Source organism: Giraffa tippelskirchi, chromosome 14 (genome assembly GCF_054371585.1).
Source record: "Giraffa tippelskirchi isolate mGirTip1 chromosome 14, T2T-mGirTip1v1.2.pri, whole genome shotgun sequence".
NCBI lineage: Eukaryota > Metazoa > Chordata > Mammalia > Artiodactyla > Giraffidae > Giraffa > Giraffa tippelskirchi.
The window spans coordinates 53,029,712-53,042,484 of NC_137288.1; the positions used below are offsets into that span (position 1 = coordinate 53,029,712).

At 46.1% G+C, this 12,773-nt stretch overlaps 1 protein-coding gene across 11 annotated transcripts in view; it reads left to right on the top strand.

Moving 5' to 3' along the window:
* The window catches only part of PTPRM (protein tyrosine phosphatase receptor type M), a 649,319-nt gene extending 646,394 nt beyond the window's left edge, over nt 1-2,925 (top strand). For all 11 annotated transcript variants that reach the window (XM_081561596.1, XM_081561601.1, XM_081561595.1 and 8 more), the window contains one exon: nt 2,067-2,925. In XM_081561596.1, coding sequence (XP_081417722.1) covers nt 2,067-2,120 — 54 coding nt within the window. In that variant the 3' untranslated portion in view covers nt 2,121-2,925. The remainder of the gene's footprint in view (nt 1-2,066) is intronic.
* Nucleotides 2,926-12,773: the final 9,848 nt, after the last annotated feature.

Consider the following 12,773-nt stretch of genomic DNA (forward strand, 5'->3'; position numbering starts at 1 on the left):
GGCTTAATTATACTGTTTAAAAGCGAGGAAACCGCCAAAGACGGGCTGTACCTGGTGATCAAGTGTAATCAAGTTCCAAGTGGGAAGACTTCAGGTGTTTTTCGAGGTGCCTGGGGGAGGGGACCAGCAATTTGTGGTCCTTCTGATCATTCTCTGTACGGAACCAGTCATCATAGAGTCTGTGGAGCTAGCAGCCTACAAAGGAGGGATGAGATGAGAGAGAGAACTCATTTTGAAAAACTGTAGTCATGCCTATGATGGGGCACCTTCAGTGACCACCACCCCCCCACAGTTGCCCCTTGGGATGAACCCAAAACCCCTTCCTGGCTTCCTCACTCACCTTTGACCCAAGGCAGCAGCCACGTGGCCCTGTAAGTGCATCTTACTATGTTAAGGATCAGCAGTAAAAAAGCTGCCTGCCAATCCAAGAGACACAGGTTTGATCCCTGGGTCGGGAAGACCCCCTGGAGGAGGAAATGGCAAGCCACTCCAGTATTTTTGCCTGGAGAATCCCATGGACAGAGGAGCCTGGTGGGTTACAGTCCATGGGGTCGCAGAGAGTCGGACACAACTGAGCGACTGAGCATGCATAGCACTCTGTTAAGAGGACGGTCCATAGTTGGCACTGAAAGTAACTGCACAGCTAGCTTTGTACAAAATCACGTTTCTGCAAGAAGAAACTGATCTCGTAGGTTTCCACGAAAAAGAAAAAAAGAATTGTCTGTGCGATTCACAAAAACAGCAAATGATTGGAGCTCGCCTCAGCCAGTGTCAGCTGTAAGCTGACAGCATCAGAATTTTGAAACTCAAGTGATTTCTTTTAAATATTCTGAAAATAGAAGTATCAGATCCCAAAATAATAAATCCTAGAATGTGAATTGGAGGCTTGCACAGGTGCTGGTCCGGGATCTGAGAAAGCCACGCTCAAGAGAAATGAGTTCACTGCCCCATTAAGAACTGGGAGGTGGCTCCAGGGGGCGTCAGATGTTGCCCCCAGTGCCTGCCCCTGTTCTGCCATCTCTACCTGGGCAACCTGCCAGGAGGACCACAGTCAGGAGGCCCACGGGCTTTATCATTCAGACTGGGATACTTTGGAGAGTGAACGAGGCTTCGACTATCCATTCCGCCAAGATAACAGGCATCAGTCGAGACTGTCCTGGGCAATCCAAGGCACTTAATATCCACCTCCCCCCAGTCCACGTGCTCCTCCTCCAGCTCCCCATCACCTGCCACCCCCTCACATCTCCCCTGAGAACTGCTGCTCCCCCCTCCACTGCACCCACATTGGGGACCATTCGTGGGCCCGACTCAGCTCTGCCTCTTGGGGGCCCTTGGGTCCCTGTCTCATCCTCCTCTTTGGACCATGGACTTCTCAGAGTCAGGGGGCAGGTCAAGGTGCTTGGTACTCAAGGTGGTTAATAACCACTCATAAACTGGAGGGAGTCCTGCTGACTGACAATCAGAGGTAAAGCCGGGCCAGGTGTGAAGCCGTGTTTACTCATTGAGCAAATTGTGAAGGCGTATCTCCAGCCTCCTTCCCAATCCACCTCTTGGCTTTCCCATAATTTGTCCTCAGGATGTTGATATGACAGGTGCACTTACATGTCTGGACAAACACATGTGTTCCAGTTGTCTGGAACTTTCCAAGAAGTCTCTCAAGCATAGATTTCAGAATATTTCTTTCATCGACCTTGTGTGAAATACGTGTGTGGTACAGGATTGTGACGTCCTGGCTCCTTTCTGATTCACCTCCTCCTCAGGTTGATTGCTTCCAATTAAAGCCCTAATCAGGGCTTCTGAGGTGACTCAGCGGTAAAGAATCTGCCTGCCAGTAGAGACGCATGTTCGATCCCTGGGTCTGGAAGATCCCCTGGAGAAGGAAACGGCAACCCACTCCAGTATTCTTGCCTGGACAGTCCCACGGACAGAGGAGCCTGGCGGGCTACAGTCCATGGGGTCACAAAGAGTCGGACTTGACCGAGCACGCATTCACGCACAGCATCATTGCTCTCAGAGAAATGGGACCCGCCATGGCAGCGCTGATGTTGTGTCCTTCTGTGTTCCAGGATCAGTACAAGTTCTGCTACGAGGTAGCCCTAGAGTACTTGAACACTGGCTGATGGCATGAAGAGCCCCGCACACCAACCTTCCATCCTGCACAGCCAGGACGCGTGCCACGGTGTTTGTGCTGATGAGATGAAGACAGCTCCATATGCTTATTTTGCTTTGCCTAAATGGCTCTTTTTAAAAAAGAGTCCAAGAAAAAAAAAGTGTTTATAAAACTGCTTGCACTGCCCGATTCCCAATAGTGCTGCTGCCTGACCGAAACACACCCACAGCACCCAGTGGTCCAACCCTGTCCTCCTGGGCACCGGCCCCTTCGAGCAGCGTGGACAGATGGTAAATTGAAGAGCACAATTATATTCTTATGAAGGAATTTGTACCTTTGGGGTATTATTTTGTGGCCCGTGAAAGTTTGTTATTGTCACAGCTGAGTGTACATTTTCGTTCTGTGGAGAATGCTACCTGGCATTATGATAATATATTATTTTAGTTAATATTTGTATTTTAACATGTCGCATAATATATGTAGCTTTCCAAGACTAACAGATAAACGTATAATGAACCAAGAGATGTTGTATGAGTTGTTGTTTCTATCAGATTTGTATCGTTTCCGAGGGAAAAGCTAGGGAGGCATTTGGTTCGGGAAGGCGGAGGTCGGCGATCAGGTTCACGGATCTGAAGTTCTTCCTGTGTGTTTATATTGTAAATATTTTTGATTTCATCAGATTATTTATTCATTAAAAGAAATTTTTGTGAAGCGCGGTGAGTGACAATCATTTTTATCCAGCCCTGGAAATGATTCGCTGTATAATGCTACCTGTGTGAATTCTCAGCTCAATAAATAAAGACACGTGAGCAGTGTAGTGTCTGCCTGGTGTCCTGACACCCCGCGGGGCAGCTCTGATCACTTATGGCCTTGGGCAGAGAAACCATGGCTGGTCTGCTGGATTGGAGCAGGTGGACTTAGGATTTCGGAGAGATCTTTTGTCAGGGAGAAATCGAAACCCATCCTGAGCTCCTCCTACGAGCCCCAGTGGCCACCGGCCAGTGAACTCTGACCTGGCGGGGAGCTCTGGGCTGGACTCCTGAGTGGTGACTTTCTGGGCAGGAGAAGCCTCTGCCTTTCTCTAGGGGGCCATCTCCATCCTTTTGAGGCTTCATTCATGCCTGAAACTCATTGACAGAACTCTCTTTAGAGTGTGGCAGGACCAGAGTGCGTTTGGGCCGGACACCATGCTGGACAGATATTTCTTGCAGGAGAAAGGACTTCAGCCCGAGGGCACTGCTGGCCTCTGAAGGAGGAGGAAGCCAGGCAAGCACACACACCGAGTGTAAGCTGAGCTCCAGGCTGTGTGAGATGGCCCGTGGGTGATGGGGACGGTCCTTTGAGAACACCCATCTGTGCTGAAAACTGTGCAGGGGCTTCCTCTAGTGGCGGCAGGTCCTCCCCCAATGGCATGACTGGACATAGTTTGAAGCCATTGAGCCATCAGATAGCTGACAGACTTGGTCACAAGAGACTGAGTAACGTGTCCAAAGTCACCCAGCCTGGTGGGTGCCAGCTGCCTCCAGGGCCCAGGGGAGGCGGGGGCAGCGTCCTACCACCGCACCTGTGTCATACAACACTCAGGGTAGGACCTTCCCAGGGGCTTCCCTGGTGGCTCAGTTGGTAAAGAATCTGCTTTGACAATGCAGGAGAAGTAAGAGACGCAGGTTCGATCCCTGGGTCCGGAAGATCCCCTGGAGAAAGGAATGGCAACCCACTCCAGTATTCTTGCCTGGGAAATCCTATGGATAGAGGAGCCTGGTTGGCAAGGGGTCGCAGAGAGTCGGACACGACTGAGCGACTAACACAGGGTAGGACCTGCCCCTCCTGTGAGACAGGACACAGCCCACGGCCCGCTCTAGGCATCTCAGTGACTAAGAATGACAAGGTCAAAGGTTGTCCATCAAGGGCCCGAGGTTGACCCTGACTCTGAGACCTGCCCTGTCTGCTGCACTCTGAGTGCACCGTCCCCCAGCCCCCTTGAAGGGGAAGGAACCCGATATGTGCTCAGGAAGGGCTAGCTGCCACCGATTGGGTCTGGACCGGATATCTCACTACCCAGGTCCCCGTGGGAAGTGACCTCTATGCATCACCACCCCAACCCTCCTGGACAAGCTCCTGAAAGATGAAAAGCTACTCGCTGTCTACCTCGTTGGGATTCAGGAATGGGGACCATTCCCATGCCCAGGGCACCCTTGTATCAGGCTGGGTTGTGAGAGAAGTGGCGCCCTTGGTCCTCTTGGACAAGGTCGTGGTGGTCTTTACTCCACGAAAGGTAGGAGGAGGAGTCGTTCCAGGAGGGCCCGAGATCATGGGTGTAGGAATGCTGTCATGTCTTGGTCCCTCCCTTTGAGGTCAAACCTATCTCATCTGGGAGCAGTGGTTTCCACCAGACTTTTGAGCCTGTTAGATTTTCACCCTCCTTTCACTTGTCTCTAGCCCTTAGCAGAAATAGTGTTGGAGGAGCAGGGACGTTTGGTGGCTGTTTCTCATCCCATGAGGCCGGCTGTAGGGCCGGGATTCCTGCCACTTTCTGGACACAGCAGAAGTCCCTGCCCTTTGCAGATGAAAGAGGCTGACTGCTCAACTGTGTCCCTTCTCTGTCTTCTCTCAGGACCTGGGGTTCCCTTCACTGTGGCATCCGGTGACAGCGAGGTCCAGTTTCCTGACTTCTGATATGGTTCTGTTCAAGGACAACCTCATCATAGCCTCGGGTCTGGGTACTATGGTGTCTGCAATGTGTAAACCTGGCCTCAGTGGACTGTGTTTCCCAGGATTCCATTCTCTTGTTTCCACGTAGGAGGGCCCCCAAGGTCACCCAGTGCCTGATGCAGAGGCAGGAGTGAGGCTGCAGCTTTGCTGTTTTTACTCTCAGAGGCCCAGCGGTTACCTCAAACTGACTGGGTGACCCCGCAGTGACTGGCACCCAGCGTGAGCTGCTCACCATCTGGATCCAAACCTATGCCTGTATGATTAGGTTTTGTTAAGACATCCCAGTTCTGGGTACCAAAATCAGCATCAGTTATCTACTGCTGATTAACAATCGCCCCAAAATCCAAATGCTAAAAATACCAACAAACAATGATTATCTCATGCGGTTTCCATGGGTCAGAAATCCAGGAGTGGCTTTGCTAGATGGTTCTGGCGCTAAGGTCACTCATGCAGAGACTGTCCAAGTGTTAGTTTAGGGCTGTGGTCATCTGAGAGCCTGAAGAGGACAGGGACCCACTGGCAGGGTGGTCCCACACACCTGACACGTTGGCACAAGAGGCCCCAGTCCTCTCCACACGGGCCTCTTCACAGGCTGCCTTTGTCCTTACAGCATGATGAGGACTTCTCCCAGTGACCCAGGAAGCAGTGAAGAGGTCTTTCATGACCTGGCTTTGGAAGTCATGCCGTCATTTCCACTGTATGCTATTGCTTACTAAAGTCAGCCCTGTTTCCTGTAGGAGGGGACACACCAGGGCTCCAGTCCCAGGATACAAGAGTCCTTGAGGCCACCTGGAGGCTGGCTGGCCCCCTGCCAGCCTACCTCGGACCCCCACCTCAGCTGGAACCTCTCCATCTGTGGCTGGTCAGCTGGACACAGTAAATCTTATCCCCAAATGCTAAGCCTGTCAGTCAAGGTCACTCCTCTCACGTGCGGTACACTCCCTGCTGCTGTACATTTTTCTCCTACTTGCTGCTTCTGCTGACGTTACCTCTAGTCACCTTTGCTGTGCCCTAAGGAACTTTTATTTTATTCCACTGTAAAGGCACTTACCTTATTCCACAGCCTGGATTCCCATGAGGCACTCTTTTCCTGCCTCCTGAGGAAGCACCATCTCCACCCAAGTAGAAGCAGCTCATTCTTCCACATTCCAGGTGCTTCCTCATCTTCAGCAGCTGTCCTTCATATGCCACTTGAGCTAACGGATGGCCACACCCCGTAGCTGGTCACCTCAAATGGTCTCGCCTCTGAAATCTTCCAACTTGCCAGACCCTGACCCCAGCCTCTTAAGCTGCCAGCTTCCCCTTGCCCTATCACCACCCTCCTTGTTCTTTGAATGTATGAAGCCCTCCAGGCCGTTCTCTGAGCAAGGCTCCCCTTCTTACCTTCTTTCCCAAAACAGCCTAAGCCTCATAATGCAGTGCTTCATCCAGTAACACCAACAACCTCGGTGCTTTTGACTCCTTATGGTAACATCATGTCGGTCCTACAAATGGTCAGCTTTAGAGAAATCTACCCAGGACTTCTAATTCTAGACAAGCTAGAGTAGCAAAGACCAGATTTACCCTCCTAACTGAAACCAAAAAAAGAAAGCGGGGTGTGGGGGGTGGGGAGGGGAGCGTGAAATATCTTTTAAGATGTTTCTCAAGGGACTTTCCTGGTAGAAAAGTCCTGGACCTGGTGGTCCAGTGGTTAAGACTTTTATTTCCAACACAGGGGGTGTGGGTTCAATCCCTGGTTGGGGAGCTAAGAACCCACATGCCTTGGGGTCAAAAAATTGGAGTGTAAAACAGAAGCAATATTGCAACAATTCGATAAAGACTTTAAAAATGATGCACATCTAAAGAGAATCTTAAGGGGAAAAAAAGTTGGTTTTCAAGACACAGGACATCAAATAATGCTAGGAACAGAAAACATGTTAGACAAACCCTAGGATCGCCCAGCTTACAGACTTGAAAGAATATCCAGATAGTAGTACGCAGAGGGGGAGTCCAGATGGAGCCCAATGGTCCCCCTTATTGTTTGAACTGAAAGTTCAAAAAAGCCAGAGTGCCTAGTTTGCAGAGCAGAGCAGCAGAGATGAGAATGCTGCGTAGAGAAGAAATTCTGAACATCTGCAAAGTCCCAATGAAGTCTTCAGCTAAGTACCGATCAGGATAAACATCAAGAAAGGACTTGAGGCTGAAGAAAGAACCACCCAAAAAGACAAGAGTGAAGAATACTCAGTTCACATGGGGCCATACAGCTCCTGTTCCCATTGGACAGAGAACCCAAGAAAGTGGTTTATCTCTAGACTAAACACAGCTGTAGTCCTGCCTAGCAAAGCAATAACCAAAAGAATCAAACTATTTCCAAGTAACTTAACTCACCACAGAAGAAAACTCAAGAATATTTATAGGGATACAAAAATATCCAGTACCGAAGAAAGCAGACATCCAATTCAAAATTACCAGGCACACAAAGAAGCAGGGATGTATGACACACACACAAAGAGGAGAAAACCGATCAATTGACACTAACTCAGAAATAATATGGGTGATAGTAGGCAAATACATTAAAGCACTTATTTTATAACCTTATTCCAGGTGACAAAGAATCCAGAGAAAATATTTAGCATATTTAAGCAAAAACATGGAAGATATTTTTAAAAAGCCAAAGAGAACTTCAAGAGATGAAAACTACAAAGCCTGAGATTTTAAAAAATATTCCAAATGGGATTAACAACAGATTTGACTGCAGAAGAAGAATATAGTGAACATAAGATATCAATAGAAATCATTCAAAATAAAACACACAGAAAAGACTGAACAAAAATGATCAAAGCATCAGTGAACTGCTGGTGTCTCCCCAAAGTGGGGGAAAAGAAAGAAAGAATGGCAAAATTTTTCCAAACTTGATGGAAATTATAAGCCCATAGATCCAAGAAACAAAATCAACCTCAATCACCAGATACATAAAGAGAGCTACACCAAGGTACATCATAATCAAATTGCTTAAAACCAATGACAAAGAGAAAATCTTAAAAGAAGCCAGAGGGGGTAAAATGTTGTGTGCAGAGAAAGATAAGACTTACAGCAGACTTCTCTCTGGACACAATGCAACCTAGAAGATAGTGGAGCAATAATGTAAATACTGAATGAAATAGAAACTGTCAGCCTAGAATTCTATACCCTGCAAGAATATTTACCCAAAAAAAAGTCTAAATAAAGATGTTTTTTGACATTACAAAAGTTGAAAAATTCATCACCAGAAGATCTATGAATATAAGAAATGAAAGCTATGTTGCAGGTGGAAATCTGCATCTATACAAAGAAATGAAGAGCATTGAAGAGAGTGAGTATCTGGATAAATCTAAAAGCATTCCCATATCGTTATTTAAATATCCTTCAAAGATAATTGACTGTTTAAATTTAAAACATGATAACAGTGTATTATGTAGTTTATAACACAGGTAAAAGGAAAAAGTATCACAAAAATAGTAGAGTGAAGGTGGATGGGATGAACAGCAGTTCTGCTGTAAGATTCCTCTGGTGCAGAAATGGTAGGAAGTCACTTGGAGGTAAACAGTGAGAATTAAAAGATCAAAACCTAAACCTTATGTCAACCACCAACATGCCACAACAGAAAGTTATGACTACAACAAAGGAGATAAAAATAGAATCATAAAAGAAGGCTCAATTCATCCAGTAGAAGGCAGGAAAAGAGAAAAAATGGAACAAAGAACAGATGAGACAAATAGAAAACAAAGAGCAAGATGGTAGATTTAAATTCCACTACATCAATAATCACACTAAAATGTAATTGGACTGAACGCCCCAATTAAAAGATTGTCAGATTGGATTAAACAAAGCAGACCCAATTACATACTACCTACAAGAAACACACTTTAAATATAAACAAAGAGAGAAATCAATCCATCTGTTTTCTTTAATATAACCAAGCTACTGAGAGCTGCTAGATAAAGTGTATGCATACACTGAATATATGCAAATAGGCATATTATTGCTGCAGTATATCCAAAGTATCCATCTTTCCTTTCCAATTCCCTATCAATAATCCAGGACTGTCTACACTCAACTGTATACACTCAAGTTGTATACTGCAACAATGGCTTTGTTTCTTCCTTCATGGGAAAAATAAATTGTCCACCCACATATCTATAGAAGCATTTATCTCTACACCCATTTTCACCAAATTCAGAGAAACAAGCCTTCAAGAGACAGATTCTGGGAGCAGGAACCATTTCTGAAGTCTCAGGCATAGGACTATATCAGGGATGAACTGGTGGGTTTGCTTTCTCCTGGGGAGATCTTTCTCACTGTCTTGGTATTTGAGCCCCTTGTTCCCTAAGTTGTTTAATCAGGAAATCTGAGCTTTATAGAACTACCCACCTAAGCAGCTCCCAGGTTCCTGACCCTTGGAAAGTTTGTGAGATGATACATATTTGTTATTTTAAGCTACTGGGTTTCAAGGATAATTCCTTGATGAGTCAAGGATAATTGACTGGTGACAGTACCTAATAGGAGCTTTCAGAAAGAGATACTTGTAGCCAATAAATCTAAGATGTAGATCAATGCTCTTTATTATCCCCTAGGTTCTAGAACCTTCTGCTCAGGGATTATTTCCCGAAGTATGGCACACAGACCACAGATGGTTCACGCGACAATTGTAACTGGTACAAAGATGAGCATTTATTCTGATCACAGTTCTGAGTATTTCACTATGTATCAGAAAAGTATTGGCTTTCCATTTTCAGTGCTGATGGAATTCTTAGTATTGGAGGGGCATTTGTGCATGGAGAGGAATAGTCACTGCTAATTGTAATTTAGGCTACACCTCAGTTATTAATCTTAGGAATTTATTAGACAATTAGCATTTTTTAGATATTAATCAGCTATGCCCTAAATATTTATAATTACTTACAACTAATAAATAAAATATTATAGATTCAACAAAATAAATGTTCCCAATCAATAAAAACCCTAGATTACAAACTTCCCCAGCACTTTTAGGCATTTAATTAAAATCTCAAGTCCAACATATTAATTCCCTTTAATATTCTAAGGCTCTTTAAGTGCAGAATGGTCACACAAAAAGTATAAAAGCTACAGAATCAATTAATGTCCTTACACTAAGGTTACAAATATATTGGTGCTATGGCTTTCATTGATTTTCTTTTTTGATCCTCACTCTTTTTCTTGTATATTCCCAGTGTCACATTCTAGGATTTCAACAGTTCTCTCAGTTCAATAACCAATATTTTGCACCTTTCTAGAATTTTGGAAATTTTACCAGACCCCAAAGTAAAGGACTATTGCCTTGATTGCCCTGGGGGATCCAGACTTTGGGCTGGCGACCTACTGATTCTTGGTTGGGACTCAGTTGAACAGACCAAGTTGATTCAAACCAAAGCCAGTGGTCTTTGTGGTGAGTTTCCTTTTCTTGCAAAGAAAATGCACTTGTTCTATCAAGGAACGTTTAGGTTCCTTTCTTCCTTAACGATGCTGACTTTGAGACTTGGAGTCTTTCCAGGAATAAAGTGGCCTCTAAGATTCGTGTGCGCTCACTGTGCAATTATTGAGATGTACCAGTCTGGTCTGTTACCATAATTGGACATACATCTTATCTGTTGTTCAGTCGCTCAGTTGTGTCCGATTCTTTGAGACTCCATGGACTACAGCACACCAGACTTCCCTGTCCTTCACTATCTCCTGGAGTATGCTCACTAGTATCTCCCTGTAACTAGTGGTGTTGCCAAGGGTTTCATTCCTTGAGAAAAGAGGGAGTAAGTGTGAATTGGGCTTTCTTCTGTTAAGGACATTTGGCTATTCTGTTATCTAGGAACACGTGTTTGGATATTTGTTAACTGGCAAGATCAGTGAAGCTCACCGATGGCTACTTCACTGCCCATTTGCCATCCACTCTTGCTCTCAGCACTGTTCCTTTATTCGCTGGGGTTACTGTAGCTGACTCACCAGTTTTAGTCACTCCTGCTTCTGCTGGTCCATATCTAACGTCTGATAAACAGACAGGAACTTTCCAAAGAAACACGAGATCCACAGATAGCATAGATAACACTTTTACATTATGAAAAATTACAAGGTGAGACATGTTTTATCAAATTCACTTTCTTTGAATAACTTCATTCTTTTATATTACTTGTCTGGATATTTTTAATATGCATGCTGCAAAGCATGCGTTCAATCCCCAATTTAGTTTTTTTTTTCTTGCCATTGGAAAAGAGTGTTAGAGACCGAAATCTGGGCCCCACGAGTGTAAATGAGCTTCAAATATTCAAAGAAATGCTGTTTCTCTTGTTGTTGGGACATTTTTGCCAACAGAACCGTCAGTGGTATTTAAGTCCATATATATATACATGTTGACTTCCCAAAGTTAGTGTATCATCAAATTACCCAGCTCTCTCTAATAATAATAATGGATCTAATTGATTCCATCAATCAACAAGGCTGGGACTTCCCCGGCAGTCCAGTGGTTATGACTCTGTGCTTCATCTGCAGGAGACAAGAGTTTGAACTCTGGTTGGGGAACTAAGATCCTATATGCCACGAGGCACAACCGAAAAATTAAAAATCACCAAGACTCTCTCCAGGATTGATGTATAGTGGGGAGATGCTGCTTCCTTTTATAATATATTTAACATTAAAAAGGAAAGCAATTAAAAAGACACTGCAAATAATATTACCGGGGTAAGACAAACACCCTGAATATGGATTGTGACTGAGTGAGGCTCTGTACTTGCCCACCAGTCTGTCCACCTATGAGGCCCTGCCACCCAGCCCAGGTGGGTGAGGTTCCTGGACCTGCTGTAACAAACACCATAGACTAGGGGGCTTAAAACAACAGAAAAGTACTGTCTAGGTTCTGGAAGCTTGAAGTGTGAAGTCAAGGTGTCGGCAAGGCCAGACTGAAACCTGCCCAGGGAGCATCCTGGCCTCCTGGGGAGAGCAGGTGAGGTGCTCCAGGATGGCATTGGGGCCCATATGTGACTTCCAAGGGGTGAGAGCCAGCAACATGAGGAATCAGCCTCGAGCTCCCCAGAGAGGTGACTCCAGCAAGAGGCCAGGACTGCGAGATGAGCAAGCAGGTGAGGCCACCCCCCACTGCACCCCCCAGCACCCCCGTGCTGAAGCCTGGCCAGCACCCAGTCCAGGCCAGCCTGGACAGCTGTGCTCCCTGGAGGTCTGCTCCCGGCTGGCAAGAGAATCTGCAATTGCGGAGCCATTCGTGAGTGTTCTGCATCCTTTCAGTGCCATCAGGTCCCAGATCATCTGACCTAAGGGCTCCTGGCTGCTTAGCAAAGCCCAGGAACTGGTGGCAGCCTTCCCTGGGCTGAAGAGAGGTTGTCCCAGTGCTGGAAACTGACTGGGTTTGGGGTGTGCGTGACCCAAGAGCTGGCTCCCTGGCCCAGCCTGGGGCAGGACGCTGGGTTTCCCATCACCTGCTGATTTAATGAGAGGGTCTGTGTCCATCTGAGGCTTCCCAGGTGGTGCAGTAGTAAAGAATCCACCTGCCAGTCCAGGAGCCACAGGAGACATGGGTGGGGAAGATCCCCTGGAGGAGAGCATAGCAACCCACTCCAATATGCTTGCCTGGAGAATCCCATGGAAAGAGGAGCCTGGAAGGCTACAGTCCACGGAGTCATGGAGAGTCAGAGGCCACTGAGTGACTGAGCACACAGGCACGCTGTGTCCATCTGCCCAAGTCCCCTCCCTTCTTCATGCTGTCTCAGCGTCTCCATCTATTTTGTAAAACACTAATTTCTCAGATATTACCCTCATTTTCAATTATGTACATTGGTTTAAACATAATTCACCTTCTCTTTCCGATCCCATTAGCTTATAAAAGCATTAGCAAATTGTCACACGTTTAAATGACCGTGTAATGGGTATTGGTTTTAATTGTCAGTACTTAAGTGGCCATTGTAACTAAGTG